General features: G+C 41.7%; 3 protein-coding genes across 4 annotated transcripts in view; 1 reads left to right on the top strand and 2 right to left on the bottom strand.

The window, feature by feature from the left end:
• Positions 1-2,304, bottom strand: part of LOC109467174 — a 5,127-nt gene extending 2,823 nt beyond the window's left edge. Inside the window, exons 1-4 of the mRNA XM_019765118.1 lie at positions 2,188-2,304; positions 1,590-1,703; positions 1,238-1,271; positions 234-452 (exon numbers count right to left, since the gene is read on the bottom strand). Of these exons, the coding sequence (XP_019620677.1) occupies positions 234-452; positions 1,238-1,271; positions 1,590-1,703; positions 2,188-2,199 (379 nt within the window). The 5' untranslated portion in view covers positions 2,200-2,304. The remainder of the gene's footprint in view (positions 1-233; positions 453-1,237; positions 1,272-1,589; positions 1,704-2,187) is intronic.
• A 546-nt stretch (positions 2,305-2,850) lies between these two features.
• Positions 2,851-7,056, bottom strand: LOC109467176. Its single transcript, XM_019765120.1, has 5 exons — positions 6,943-7,056; positions 5,760-5,876; positions 4,874-4,907; positions 4,191-4,340; positions 2,851-3,535 (listed from the first exon to the last, which is right to left on the bottom strand). The coding sequence occupies exons 1-5, from the start codon at positions 6,952-6,954 to the stop codon at positions 3,384-3,386; spliced, it is 465 nt and encodes a 154-aa protein (XP_019620679.1). The 5' UTR covers positions 6,955-7,056; the 3' UTR covers positions 2,851-3,383.
• Positions 7,057-12,125: 5,069 nt separating this feature from the next.
• Positions 12,126-13,270, top strand: part of LOC109467171 — a 6,450-nt gene continuing 5,305 nt past the window's right edge. For both annotated transcript variants that reach the window (XM_019765116.1, XM_019765115.1), the window contains exon 1: positions 12,126-12,776. In XM_019765116.1, coding sequence (XP_019620675.1) covers positions 12,299-12,776 — 478 coding nt within the window. In that variant the 5' untranslated portion in view covers positions 12,126-12,298. The remainder of the gene's footprint in view (positions 12,777-13,270) is intronic.

The raw sequence follows: 13,270 nt of genomic DNA, 5'->3' as shown, positions 1-13,270 counted from the left end.
CCCCGGCCCGGCAGGTAAGTACATTGGGAAGTCAGGGGCACCAAAAAGGTGGAGCCGATCCGTTACATGAGGGCCGTCCCGGATAAAGTTAAATCTGGTCAATGGAGTGCCCCATGACTCATGCCAAAGAATTACCGAGTCACCACGGCTATCTGGCACCCAGGCTTGTCTATTGGGCACGAAATCGACCTAGAGCACATTCTTCAGTTGATATTTATGCTAAAGAAACTTACTTGACAGACAGTACTTTCCCTGGCATTTCCGCTCCACTAGGTACCGGGGATGGTAGTCCGCCGGCAGGGTACGTAAGAACGAACACTCCCGGCACAGCGGGATGCCCTCAGAGTCGTCCTCGCAGGACAGAGGGGTGAGATGACCGAGTTCTGAGGCGGCATCAGACAACACAATGTTGTCCTCGGAGTCGGCGCACCGGATAATACGGTCGGCGAGCACTGAGGCCAAATATCAGACAGAAAATATTAGATTTTTTTTTTTACATTCCAACATCTAATCACAAGACGTGGTGACGACACACTCAAGTTTTTTTTTTCAACTTATATTAATGCCGCCACCATCAAAGGGGACAATACAATACTCATTTTCACCTGAGCGAAGTGACGAAAGTCTTGTAAAGTGCGCCTTTCCCAAGGGCACAAGATCGGTGACATGTCAAGACTCGAACCCGGGACCTCGTTCACTCCAAACTCAAGCTGGATTCTGTCTTTATAATTAGTGAACGCTAAGATTTGTGTATGGCAATATAGATTTACAGTTTAATATTGATATTTGTGCCTTAGCTCAACCCTAAGCCATATAAGGTTTTCAAACATTGTATGGAAATCTCTAATTTAAACGTAATTATATTTTATAAATCATATGTGCATAGATATGCTGAGTACGTATGATAATGTAATGTAATGTATCTATGTATATGTACATGTATGATTATGTGATTGTATGTAAACAAGCCTGACAATTCGGCTCTAAGATCGCAATTTCAACCAGGATGTCGTTTCTGACAAATAAATAAACAATTCTTCTACTACTACCTCTACGCTCGCTTCTATATCTGTAGAACATATGCTCTTGATTGAAAAACAAACAAAAAAACATAAAACAAAAAAAAAAATTGCACGGTGTGTAGAATACAAGAATACATGTATAAGCATAGGTGGTTTCCTCTCTGCGTTTTCTTCTCGCTGCATACGTGCATACGGTATGACTCCTCCTGACTTACCCTCTCTGCGAGACTGTTCATTCACCGCGAGATCCTGCGAGACAAACGAGAAAACATTGACATCGAACGAACATATGAGACAAAGCCTCTGATTGGTCATCTCATCAATTCTAAGTAATTAGCCAGTACCATTACGCAATGCTTTAATTGATCTTATTCAACACAGCTTACGTTCATTAAATTCATATCATTAATTATTATTCATCCACTGATGTGCATCGCTAGAAAATACGGCGATTTACCGTTTATTTAGATGCAAAAAAAAAATTCAATATGACAAGCTTCTAAACTAAGAATTATTAAGTTATTAAATACGATTTCTACTTCTACAGCCGTAAGAATGATCACATACCACAGAATCTTCGGCTTCCCAGAGATCTTCGATGGTTTTCGGGTCCTGTTTGGGGGACAACCTGGCATCTTCCACCTTCGTGGCCCCCAACAAAAGTGCGACTCCAAACAACACCTACAGCAAAACATCGGTGATTTCAGACTTCTGAGAAGTGTTTTAGCTATCCATTAGTGTACAGCACTACACTGGACATCTGAAGAGAAAGGAAAGCAAGGACGGCAAACCATTGAACAACAAAACCAAGGTCAACATTACTATTCCGTATGTACAAGGAGTATCTGAGAAACCCCGACGTATCTTCCCTAATATCATAATACTATAATCAATAATCTGTGCTTACAAACCTAGCTTTCTCCTCTGGTCTCTCAGTCACTGACGAAAGGTAGTGATGCTAACTGAAACGTCTGACCGTTTCCAAAATCATATCCAGTTGCCCGAGTAACTGCTTTTTGGCGTATTTAAAGGCAATTGTTGCTACAAAAGATTTTATACTTTGTGAGTTGGACCTAATTCTTCCCTTCAATCCCCTTAACAAATTACACCAACTTTCTGATAAACAGAAAATTTTAATTTAAGAAAACATATAATAAAACCTTACCAAAAGAGCCATGGTTCGCTAAATTGCCCCGTAAAATTGTCGAGAAGGCAGAAAACCGTGTCAGCTACCTCGAAGATTACCCGTAAGGATTTGGTAGAACAACTCCGCTCTCGAAGACGTTTTATATGCAAATGTTTTAGAGGAGTTCACACCTGCACTCAGCCTGTTTTCTGACATTTGCGATGACGCGTCCATGTGCGCAACCGTGCGACTGCATTACGAACTACACCATGAAAGACGATCTAAAAAGTGTCTACCAAGCCTGGCTACCAGACCTATTTTTCGAAAGGATAAAGAGTAGAGACCTTAAATAGGTCTGGTAACCAAGCTAATTTCTACTAGCTTCCATATTTTTATCCTTCATTTGTTTCTTTGTTTGTCTGCTTTTGTTTCCAGTCCTGTTGGTGTTACCTGCGGATAAAACAGGGAAGTATTGTTTTGAGCATCTGGTCGTCTGTATGTTTCGTGTCCGAACGAGTAGGTAACCGGTAACATGAGGATGTTGTGGTGCAATACTACCGAAGGATACTATAAATAACCATGTCGTTCGGAATTCAACAAGCATTTCCTTTCTCCATGCTACATATCTAAAATATACTTTCTTTTCCAAGTACGAGTCTTCCAGAAGTGCTACATGTAAAATATGACACAAAGTCGTCTTTGAAGGGCAGCAAACGTCAGTTTATTTTCACCTAAGGTAATTTTAAGGATATCATGATACGAATTCCACAGTAAACCTAAACAATCAAAGAAATACTTCCATATATTCACCATGATATAGGTCAGAAAACTTATATCTAATCACCACCCCTGACTGTAAAGAGACAGGCGAAAACACCATAAACAGCTGTTTGTTTCACAATATCTTTACATGTCTGCAAGATGAATGTGGCAATACACATGGGACCGTATACAGTGCGTAAGCGACACCTAGCTGAAGTGCGTAGTATAACAGATCGGTAGTTACCCCTAGGTAGTTGACAGGAGGTCGACAAAATGTCGACTTGTAAAACTCTTTTGCTTGCGAATAAAGAACATTGTCATACAAACAATTACTGTTTATTCTAATTATACTGATTAAAAAAGTACTTTACTTTAGATATGGACAATATGTAGATCTTTAACCTGTGCTATCGGTTACGTTGCTAGCTTTGATTCCGATTTGCTGCCCTGACACTATGACGAGGGTACTGCGCCTAGCGAATGAAATAGTCTTTCAAGATTGAGTTTTCGTTGAGAAGGCACCTGCAGCCTGCAGCGATCCGCACTAAGATGGTCTCACCCTCCCTGTCCGGGGCAATGTTGCGGACCTCGACAGACATATACTGCTGCAGACACTTCCCTTCATCTGGAATGACAAAAGCAAGAAAAAAATAATAAAAAGTTCATCTGAATTGGTAATTGACAAAATGAGAAATAAGTTGCTTTTCACCTTAAAAAACGAATCTTTAGTGATGTAGACACGAGCGTGAATTTTTACTGGGTCAAAGTTCGTCGGAAGTCGAATCAGGGCTAGGCAACCTTCTCTCAACCGGGACGGGGGACAGTACCGACTTCAGACGAACTTTGACCCAGTGCGTACATGTACGTCACACATCACGTGTCTACAGCCCTCAGAAAGCCGAAGAAGACCGAGACATTTGGTGGAGAATTCCAGGAAATCAAATTCTTGTTATTTGAAGAACAGTTTATTTATTTCTCATTATAAAAAAGAAAACATTTTGTTTGCCGTAATTTGTTGCTCATCAGATTTTTACAGGCTCTATGTGACATCTGACATCTGCCATAAAATAGCAATGGCATGATCTGTAAGGTTAATGTTGTAGTGCAGGAAGTATAGTCTCTACAAGATTCCCGACAATGCCACACTGACTTGATTTTATGGATGACATCCTTGCGCTTATACATTTTCACTTGTTCTCAAAAATCACCTCCTCTTAGTATTGAGCTCCACGGAACTCCGGAACACATCGAATTAGTTACTGTGACCTAAAGAAACTTACGCATTAAACAGTCCTGGCCCTGGCATTTCCGCTCCACTAGGTATCGAGGAGAGTAGTCTGCCGGCAGCTCACGTAAGAACGAACACTCCCGGCACAGCGGGATGCCTTTGGAGTCGTCCTCACAGGACTCAGCGGAGAGACGGCCGAATTCTGAGGCGAAATATCAGACAAGAAATGTTCAGTTTTGGACCTAGAACAGCCCAAACTGAAGCTGAATCCTGTTTTTGTAATTAGTGAACACAAAGATTTGTATATGGCAAAATAATTTGCCATTTCCGATGCTTCATAAAATTTGCAAAACATTGAATGGAAATTTCTAGGTTTAACGTAATGATATTTTATACAGCATATTCGTATATATGCGTGTAATACTGCAATGTATATATATATATATATATGATTATGTTATGTGTATGTGTTGTATGTAAACAAGCCTCATAATTTGGCCCTAGGATCGCATCTTTAACCAGGATATCGTTTATTAGAAAAAAATTCTACTACCTCTACGCCCACAGTTAAACTCTGCTAACCTATATTCTGTAGAGCATTCTCTTGAATAAAAAAGAAAACAAAAAGAAAACTTTAACGGTATATAGAATACAAGAATATACGCATAGGTGTTTTCCTCTCTACGTTTTCTTTCCGCTGCATACGTGCATACGGTATGACTCCTCCAGACTTACCCTCTCTGCGAGACTGTTCATTCACCGCGAGATCCTGCGAGATAAACAAGAAAACATTAACATCCAACAGACAAATAAGACAAAGCTTCTGATTGGTCATCTCTATTAATTCTTAGCAATTATGACACCCTTACGGAACGTTTTAATGAACCATATACAACAGTTTACGTTTATTAAAGAAAAATCGCTTTAATCAACAATATACAACACAGTTTACGAAAAATGCTACATTGTACATGTTTCATTTCTTGTGCAATAATATTTAACTCACCTCTGCTGTTCGAACCCACAGAAATACGTATAATTATGATCCCCCACTGATGTTAATGGTTAGAAAAAAACGGGTTCTTCTTTTGTCCAACATTTTGGCGTGGTCATTATATGCAAAGAGCTAACCCGTCCGACTGACAACAGTAAGCAGACTCTACTTTCGACCTAATTTTTTTCTCATGTATCCATCCGCCCTGGGCAGCTGCAGGCCAGACCTCATCACCCAGGTCTCTAATTATGCCCACTAAACTGGTGAAATGAACAAAGTTTGATCAAACTAGGAAAATTTAGACCCTACCTGTTCCGTCTAGCCCAAAAGTCCCCAAACTGGGCCAGGGAAAAATGATTTTCAAAAATATTAACTAGGCACTACCATCGTTTCCATTCTGTGACCTCTACTGTGTAACGTAATTTTGACGTCTGCCCTTAAGCCTAGCGCCTAAAGGCGGTTTACTGTCTATTCAGATGTAAATAAAACTCAATATGACAAGTTTCCAAACTAAAACTATATGTTCCCCACATAACCTATGAATGATGACTGCAGAGAAGTAACTTCAGTTATAGAATACTATTCACTTCAACATCTACCTCTAGAGCCGTAAGAATGATCACATACCATAGAATTTTCGGCTTCCCAGAGTTCTTCGATGGTTTTCGGGTCCTGTTTGGAGGCCAGCCTGGCGCCATCTACCCCCATCGTGGCCCCCAACAAAAGAACGACTCCAAACACCACCTGCGGAAGACAACAACAAAACATCGGTGATTTCATACTTCTGAGAAATGTTTAGGCATCCCTTATTGCATTGGAAATGTCGATTGTATGAATTGAATTACATTATAGAATGGATTGCAACGACTGTATTATGTATTGCACCGTATCTTTTAAACCTCCTTGGTTTATGCTTCATACCACGATTACGCCAAATGCATTCCTGACGCCCCACCAAGGACAATATTATCGGGTCACAACCCTGTCTATCAACAGAACCCGAATCTCCGCCCTCTCACTTCAAATCATTGCTGCTAAGGACAAAAATACAGGCCCCTACCCCCATAACTATGCAATGTGTCACACTCACTGTTAATCTGTTTTGAACATGGCACATATTACGTCGACATTATAATATGTCATAGCAGTGAAAAAAACGAAAACTCATTATTTTCCCCCAAAGCTTAATTCAAGGTTTAACACATTAACAAGGCATAACACACTAAAAAGGCATAACACATTGACAACGCATGACACGGAATTCCTTCAACAAAATAACGCAGGCTCTCTAATAGCGGGAAAATATTGAGAAANTAGAATGGATTGCAACGACTGTATTATGTATTGCACCGTATCTTTTAAACCTCCTTGGTTTATGCTTCATACCACGATTACGCCAAATGCATTCCTGACGCCCCACCAAGGACAATATTATCGGGTCACAATCCTGTCTATCAACAGAACCCGAATCTCCGCCCTCTCACTTCAAATCATTGCTGCTAAGGACAAAAATACAGGCCCCTACCCCCATAACTATGCAATGTGTCACACTCACTGTTAATCTGTTTTGAACATGGCACATATTACGTCGACATTATAATATGTCATAGCAGTGAAAAAAACGAAAACTCATTCTTTTCCCCCAAAGCTTAATTCAAGGTTTAACACATTAACAAGGCATATCACACTAAAAAGGCATAACACATTGACAACGCATGACACGGAATTCCTTCAACAAAATAACGCAGGCTCTCTAATAGCGGGAAAATATTGAGAAAACCTACCAGAAGACATATGAACAAAATCTTACCATAAGAGCCATGGCTCGTTAAGTTGCCACGTAGACTTCTCGGGAACACAAAAAAGCCGTGTCAGCTACCTTGAAGACTACCTGTAAGAATGTGGTTGAACAACTCTGTTCTAACAGACGGTTTTATGTGCACGTGTTTAGGGAAGTTTTTATACTTGGACGTTTTCTAACATTTACCATATAAGGCCTATTGCTTAACTGTTTTTGAATTGGTAATGATAGACGCATGGAATGGAAAATAGCATACATAAATTATACATATCGTACGGCTTTTGGTCGTCTACATACCATGTCAACACTCTGAAGACAGGACAAACCCTCCCCAAGTAAAATGGTTCATTCCAATTCAATGGAGTGGTTAGAGCGACGACATGTTGTTGTCGGGAAGACTATCCTGAGGGGCTGTCTGGCGGGCAGACAGTACAATTACCTTTGGTCATACATGTAGGTCTTTGGTTAAATACACTGAAACAAGTCCCCATGAAATTTATTTCTCACATTTTAATCTCAAACATTCTTCTGCACCAGAGAGCCACAAATATATAAAGAAAATCCCGGGGTTGATCAGCTCAAACTCTTACAACAGTTGACAACAGTGAACAAACCCTACTTTTGACCTAATTTTCTTATGTATCTATCCGCCCTGGGATACGTCTGGCCTGGTTCTGGGGGACACCGGACAAGACAGCAGTCCAATTTCGAACCCAATCTCCTGTCGGGTAGTTTACGGGCTGTTCTCAACTTTGAGGGGCCCTGTAGGGCGCCTTACGGCTGCCGGCTAGTTTTGGGGCTCGGGCGGAAAGTTCTAAGATTGAGTTATGTTAAAGCGGTAGATTTTCTTGTCGAAAATGGTCATTCTATTCCTGATTTTCCTTTACCTAGGACTACACAATGGCAATGATGCTGAGTCAGAGATGGATTGACCCACGCCTGACCCTCAACTCTGAGTGTCTGAGATCTCACTGGCTGGCGCCATAGCTACAGGTTCGTATGTTAAACTGCAACAAGTTCCAGTGGACTGACATCAATCACCATTTTTTTTAAGTTCAAACTTTATTAATATTCACAATGTTACATTAAATGAGATACATAGTTGACATACATGTACACTCGTGTGGGATGATACATACGAATCAAGGACAGTTTTTTTTATAAAAGGTAACGTTATCTGGGGGTTGTCTGTATATAATATATCAAGTAAAATGTTCCCATTGTTCATTATGTTCTATTTCTATAATTTGGTTTAGTCTAGGCTTGAAAATTGAATGTTTTGGTTTGCAGTTTGTTATGAAACATGTGTATAAACAATATTTAGCGGTAAGAATACAGTGTGCAAGTGCACTAACATGGCGAGGGTTGTCAATTATACCGTAAGTAATATATTTTTCACCATTTCTTTATATTTTCGGTTCATGATCAACTTTCTACCATCTTGACTTTGGACTAAATAGATATTTGAAATGAATTGAACAATGAACTAATTTTGGAACATTGTGAGATTTTTTCATCCCGTCTCTAAGAATGTAGCGTAGTAAAGATTTCTCACATGTACCTTAACATGTGGTAAACATAACAAGGGAGATAATAAAAAAATCATCGGAAACTGCATATCATAATCTCCGTATATTTTCTCCATATGACACAAGACAATATGTACTACGAAAACCATGGCTACACAAACACGACATTTGTAACATATTTTAGTCATTATCCTTTTACCTAATGTAAAACAAGCAAGGAAGTAACTAAAAGAATTATTACTCACTTGGCTCGGACAGAAATAACCTGTATGGGGTTGGCTTTCATCTTGTAGAATATAAAGGTGGATGGTGTTATTACCGCCTGCGCGTAAATTCATGAAATAAACGGCTATTATTAATCCAAAATGTGTATTCATAACCCAAAATCCAGGTGAAGTACCTTTTATTCAATGCGTTTCAAGTACTACTAAAACTGTGTGAAGTTTGGTCTCAGTGCGACCAAGCTATCAAAAGTTACAGGGATATTTTTTCATAGAATACTACTTTCCCATAGACTGGGCCGCCTTAACCCAACCCATGTCACCCACAATACGGCGAGACAATGCTGACCTTTCTGACCAAGGTAGCTAAGTCACAAACAGGTTGGACCGGTCATTTCGGCCCAATGCGCAATGTGTAGACTACTGTTGGCATCGATAAAACCAAGCAGGTTACAGTGACGGTGGAAGGGAACAGGTAGGGTCTATATAAGCTAAACATTTTCCCAGTTTTGTCCGCATTTATTGTGTTCTCCACCTCACTTGGCATAAGAACAGACCTGAGTTGTTCTACTAGCCTCCTGCGCAGACTTCTAACAGGGCAAAGTTTGTTTCTACGAGCTGCTAGAGCGGTGGTTACTTTTCGGGGAGGGGGGAGGGAACTGTATCCTGCTAGCCTGGTTACCAGACCTACATCCTGTCCGCGGAGCTATAATAGGTCTGGTAACCAGGCCATCATCCTGCAGGCGCTAACCGACGCCGTGGCTCGCAGAAGTCTGCACAAGAGACTAAGCTCTTTGGTCTGGAAAACCATGAGTGGGTGGATATATGAGAAAATTGTTTTGGGTAGCGTTTGCTTGTGTGTGTGTGTGTGTGTGTGTGTGTGTGTGTGTGTGTGTGTGTGTGTGTGTGTATGTGTGTAAGTCACAAAGAAACAAACAAACAAATATTTTATCTACCTATCAGGAGAACAGTCACGAAAAATGGATTCCCCACTGCGAATGGGCACGGACTACAGTGAGCCGAAGCACTTTGACCCGAAGGAGTACTTGGCTATGAGCTGCTCACCACAAGAAGGAAGTGAAGATGAAAAATATTTCCGTGATGTTCATTTGAAAGAGATCCACAAGATTTTCGATTCAGGCAAGATAATTAAACTGGCGGAGCTTATGGATATAAGGAGGCCCGCATGTCCTTTTCCGTAATCGGCCGTTATGATTCCACGTAAAGCGTACTCTGACGCTCTAATTCAACGTAGATCGTAATTGGCGCATTTTACGTAGAGCGTAAATAGCCGTTTTATTATGGGTTCACCACACCACGAAGTGGTGGTGAACCCATATTGCTTTTTCTGATGTTTCTTCTCCTTCTCCTTCTCCTGCCATTCAGCTTCTTCATTTTAGGGCCCAAGGTCCTGAAATTTGGTATGGAGGTACAGTGGGCAAATACCCCTAGGCGTTGTTTAAATTATTGTGATACAGGCTTTTAGAATGGTTTTATTTGAGTTTTTTGGCTGTGTTATAGCAAATGTATTACTGTGTTAGTATGCCCTGTTTACAACGTTTGGGCATGAGTCATCACAATGGAATGCAGGGCATCAACCAATAGGCATGCAGCTTTCCTCTATTCTTCTTGCTGATTGGCTGTTGGGATTTAACTTGATCAACACCTGCACAGAGCATTTCCACCTGCACAGAGCATTTCTTGCTGATTGGCTGTTGGGATTTAACTTGATTAACACCTGCACAGATCATTTCCATACTGACAGTATGTCTGTATTCAAGTGTTTTGGTAGGTATTTCAAGCTTTCCTGCTCCAGCATTGGAATGCGGGGCATGGACGTTTTTTTTATTTTGAAAATCAACAGTTTCACCCCATTCGATCACCTTCCACGATAACTATCGTAGAAAGGGGACCACCATCCATCGATACATATCGGGGCAGAGGACTACGCTCGTCCTACAGCGTACACCTTCCACGATAGCACAGCGAGTCTGAGGGAAGGTTCTACGCTGGTGGGGTCACCGTCCAGTACAGCAATGCATGCTGGAGTGACGAAAGGTCGTCAGATTTTCCAATATGGCGGCTTTCATGTCCACCTGATACACAATATTACGGTTTATAGTGGGGCCAAATTTGAACGGCGGGACAAGGCTCCTCGCGCAGTTATATGTATAATCAGGTGTGCGACCCTGACCTAGGGTCACGTATTAATCTGACCTTAAGCTAGCATGGCATGGCGCCCCATTTTGGTGCATTTTCGGACATTTTGATTATTTTTAAAACGTTATATTCAGGACGTTAGACGTATTATGCCGCGACGAGATTTTTTGTTATGTTTATAGTATTTTCGTGGGAACCATCAACCGATGAAATACTATGACAGACGGACAGTTTAGCATGTCTACAGCTTGAATATTTGTGTGCTCGATCGATCGACTATATATTTATAAACATCACATCCAGTGAAGGCATGTGTACTACGTATACGCAAGGAGGTAAGATCAGGTAAATATTGGTAGGTATTTCTTCTTGCACACTGCACACATATCGGATGTTCCTACACTTGGCCGAATAAATTTACTCTACTAGTCTACCCTACTCTTCTCTACTCATACAAAGGCCCATAAGTACAATGGATACTACAGACAAATCCTAATGTGGGAATATCTGCTTAGACTAGAGAATGTCTAGTGCTTGCATGTCTAATTTTAATGTACAGAATTTTAATGTAGACAAGAGAATATGACAAATAAAAGCAGTAAAAAAGCAATAGATCAGTTGGTAGCAAACTTGTCAACAGGGATTTTTTTCAAACCTTTCATGCTAATGAGGAATAGAAACAGCTTTGCATTTGATGAAATGCACATCAAGTTTAGCCTACATGTATTATAATCCCTGTATAATCAAGGGAACTCACAAGCATGATAGATTACATGCATATGAGGGAGAAACATCTACATTGATCTGGGATTACATTGATGGGGAACAGGATGAAGGGAAAAGTTATCAGGTTACCGCACTTTTGTATTATCTGAAAAGCTTAATGTGCATTTCTTCATACACTCAAAAGTCAAGACGTTTCTGTAGAACATAAGTAGCCTTGTCAGAATATTGACAGTTTGCTACCGAGACACCTCTCGCTTTTTCCTCCGTTCCCTTAGTACAAGTATTTAATATGGCTGAATTGATGCAGGATATCACATAATAATCAATAAATATTCTCAAACAATCAAATAATACACATGATACACATATTTGCAAGGATAATAAGGTGCCATAAGGTGACCTCAATATAACTTTCCCCAAACAAAGTTAAGTACCCATTCACACCTGGGTGTAGTGAGAAAAATCATGTATAGTGCCTATCCCAAGGGAACAAATTTGGGGCGCATGTCCAGACATGTCCCAGGTACAACTCGGGATCGAATTTCCACTTTCTGTCGGCGCACAGATGGTACTGTAGCCACTCCCCCTCTAATTAATCCCATTCCCCCATCCCGTCTCCCTTCCCCCGGTCATTCGTGCTTCCACACCTAGCTTGTGTGGCAGCATTTTTTCTAGGCTCCTCTTGCTTCTTCTTCTGTTCTCGAGCGACCCCCGTTCATTCCCGCTACGATGCCCAAGGCCAAGTCCAAGTCGCGCCGGAGCCCGCGTTCCTCCACACGGTCGTCTTCGACAGCTTCCGAGGCACTGGCCGGAGGGAGCAAACCCCGTCCTACGGAGGAAATCGACAGTTCTTCCTCCGATTCAGAGGATCCCACTCGCAAAGACAAGACACGCCGTGACCCACCGCGCTTTCTGGACATTCCCCCTCCCTCCGACAAGAACCTGGAGCAGTCCCATCAAGCGCAGATCCTGGCCGCCATCACCCGCCTAGAAGAGCGACAATCGTCGGTGGATCTCAGGATACAATCACTCCAATCCGAGATCCGTGCTACCAGCAATCCAACTTCCGCATCACCGGCCATTTCCTGGCGCCACGATTCCAACAAGTACAACCACAACTTTAACACTAAGATCCAGAACCAACTCCAACAGGCGCGTGCGACCAAGTCAGCGGACGAAAAGGACAAGATCCTGGACCAAGCTATAGGTGAGCTAACTTCCCGCAATAGGGACATACTTTTAGCCGACAAGGCTTCCTGGTCGGCCGTTAATATTTTCCACTCTAACAACGCCCTCCCTTTTGCCAACAAGGAGGAAGAGCAGCGGTGGCAAAAAGCAGTCGACGAGGACAGACGCCGGTACTCTAACAAACCCTCCTCTTCCTACAGGTCTAACAATAGACGCACCCCATACGACTCTACGGCGAACGGTGCCACGACCTCACGTAACAGTAACAACCAGGGTAACACACAGCAATCCAACCCTGTCAACAGTAACACACAGCAGTCCTTTCGCCCCCCCAGCACATGTTTCACTTGCGGCCAACCAGGCCACTTTTCAAAGGAGTGTACCAAATTCACCAAGTCGACTTAATTTTACCGATTCACCGCTTTTTTCCCCTCTCAGTTTTGTGTCTACTACACCTCCCGCTAATTCAACCCATCCGCCCTTACCAGAGCCCCTTGATCTCGCCTCTACAGA

Source organism: Branchiostoma belcheri, unplaced genomic scaffold (assembly GCF_001625305.1).
Source record: "Branchiostoma belcheri isolate BF01 breed outbred unplaced genomic scaffold, Haploidv18h27 scaffold177, whole genome shotgun sequence".
NCBI classification, from domain to species: domain Eukaryota; kingdom Metazoa; phylum Chordata; class Leptocardii; order Amphioxiformes; family Branchiostomatidae; genus Branchiostoma; species Branchiostoma belcheri.
The sequence above is the reverse complement of the archived record's forward strand: the minus strand, read 5'-3'. Positions and strand labels throughout refer to the sequence as shown.

Excerpts from the sequence above, each read along its gene's own strand:
- LOC109467176 (XM_019765120.1), bottom strand. Across the intron at positions 4,908-5,759 it reads GGGAAGCCGAAAATTCTATG|GATCTCGCGGTGAATGAACA; the intron begins GTATGTGATCAT and ends TTTATCTCGCAG. Across the intron at positions 3,536-4,190 it reads GGGCCAGGACTGTTTAATGC|ATGAAGGGAAGTGTCTGCAG; the intron begins GTAAGTTTCTTT and ends TTGTCATTCCAG.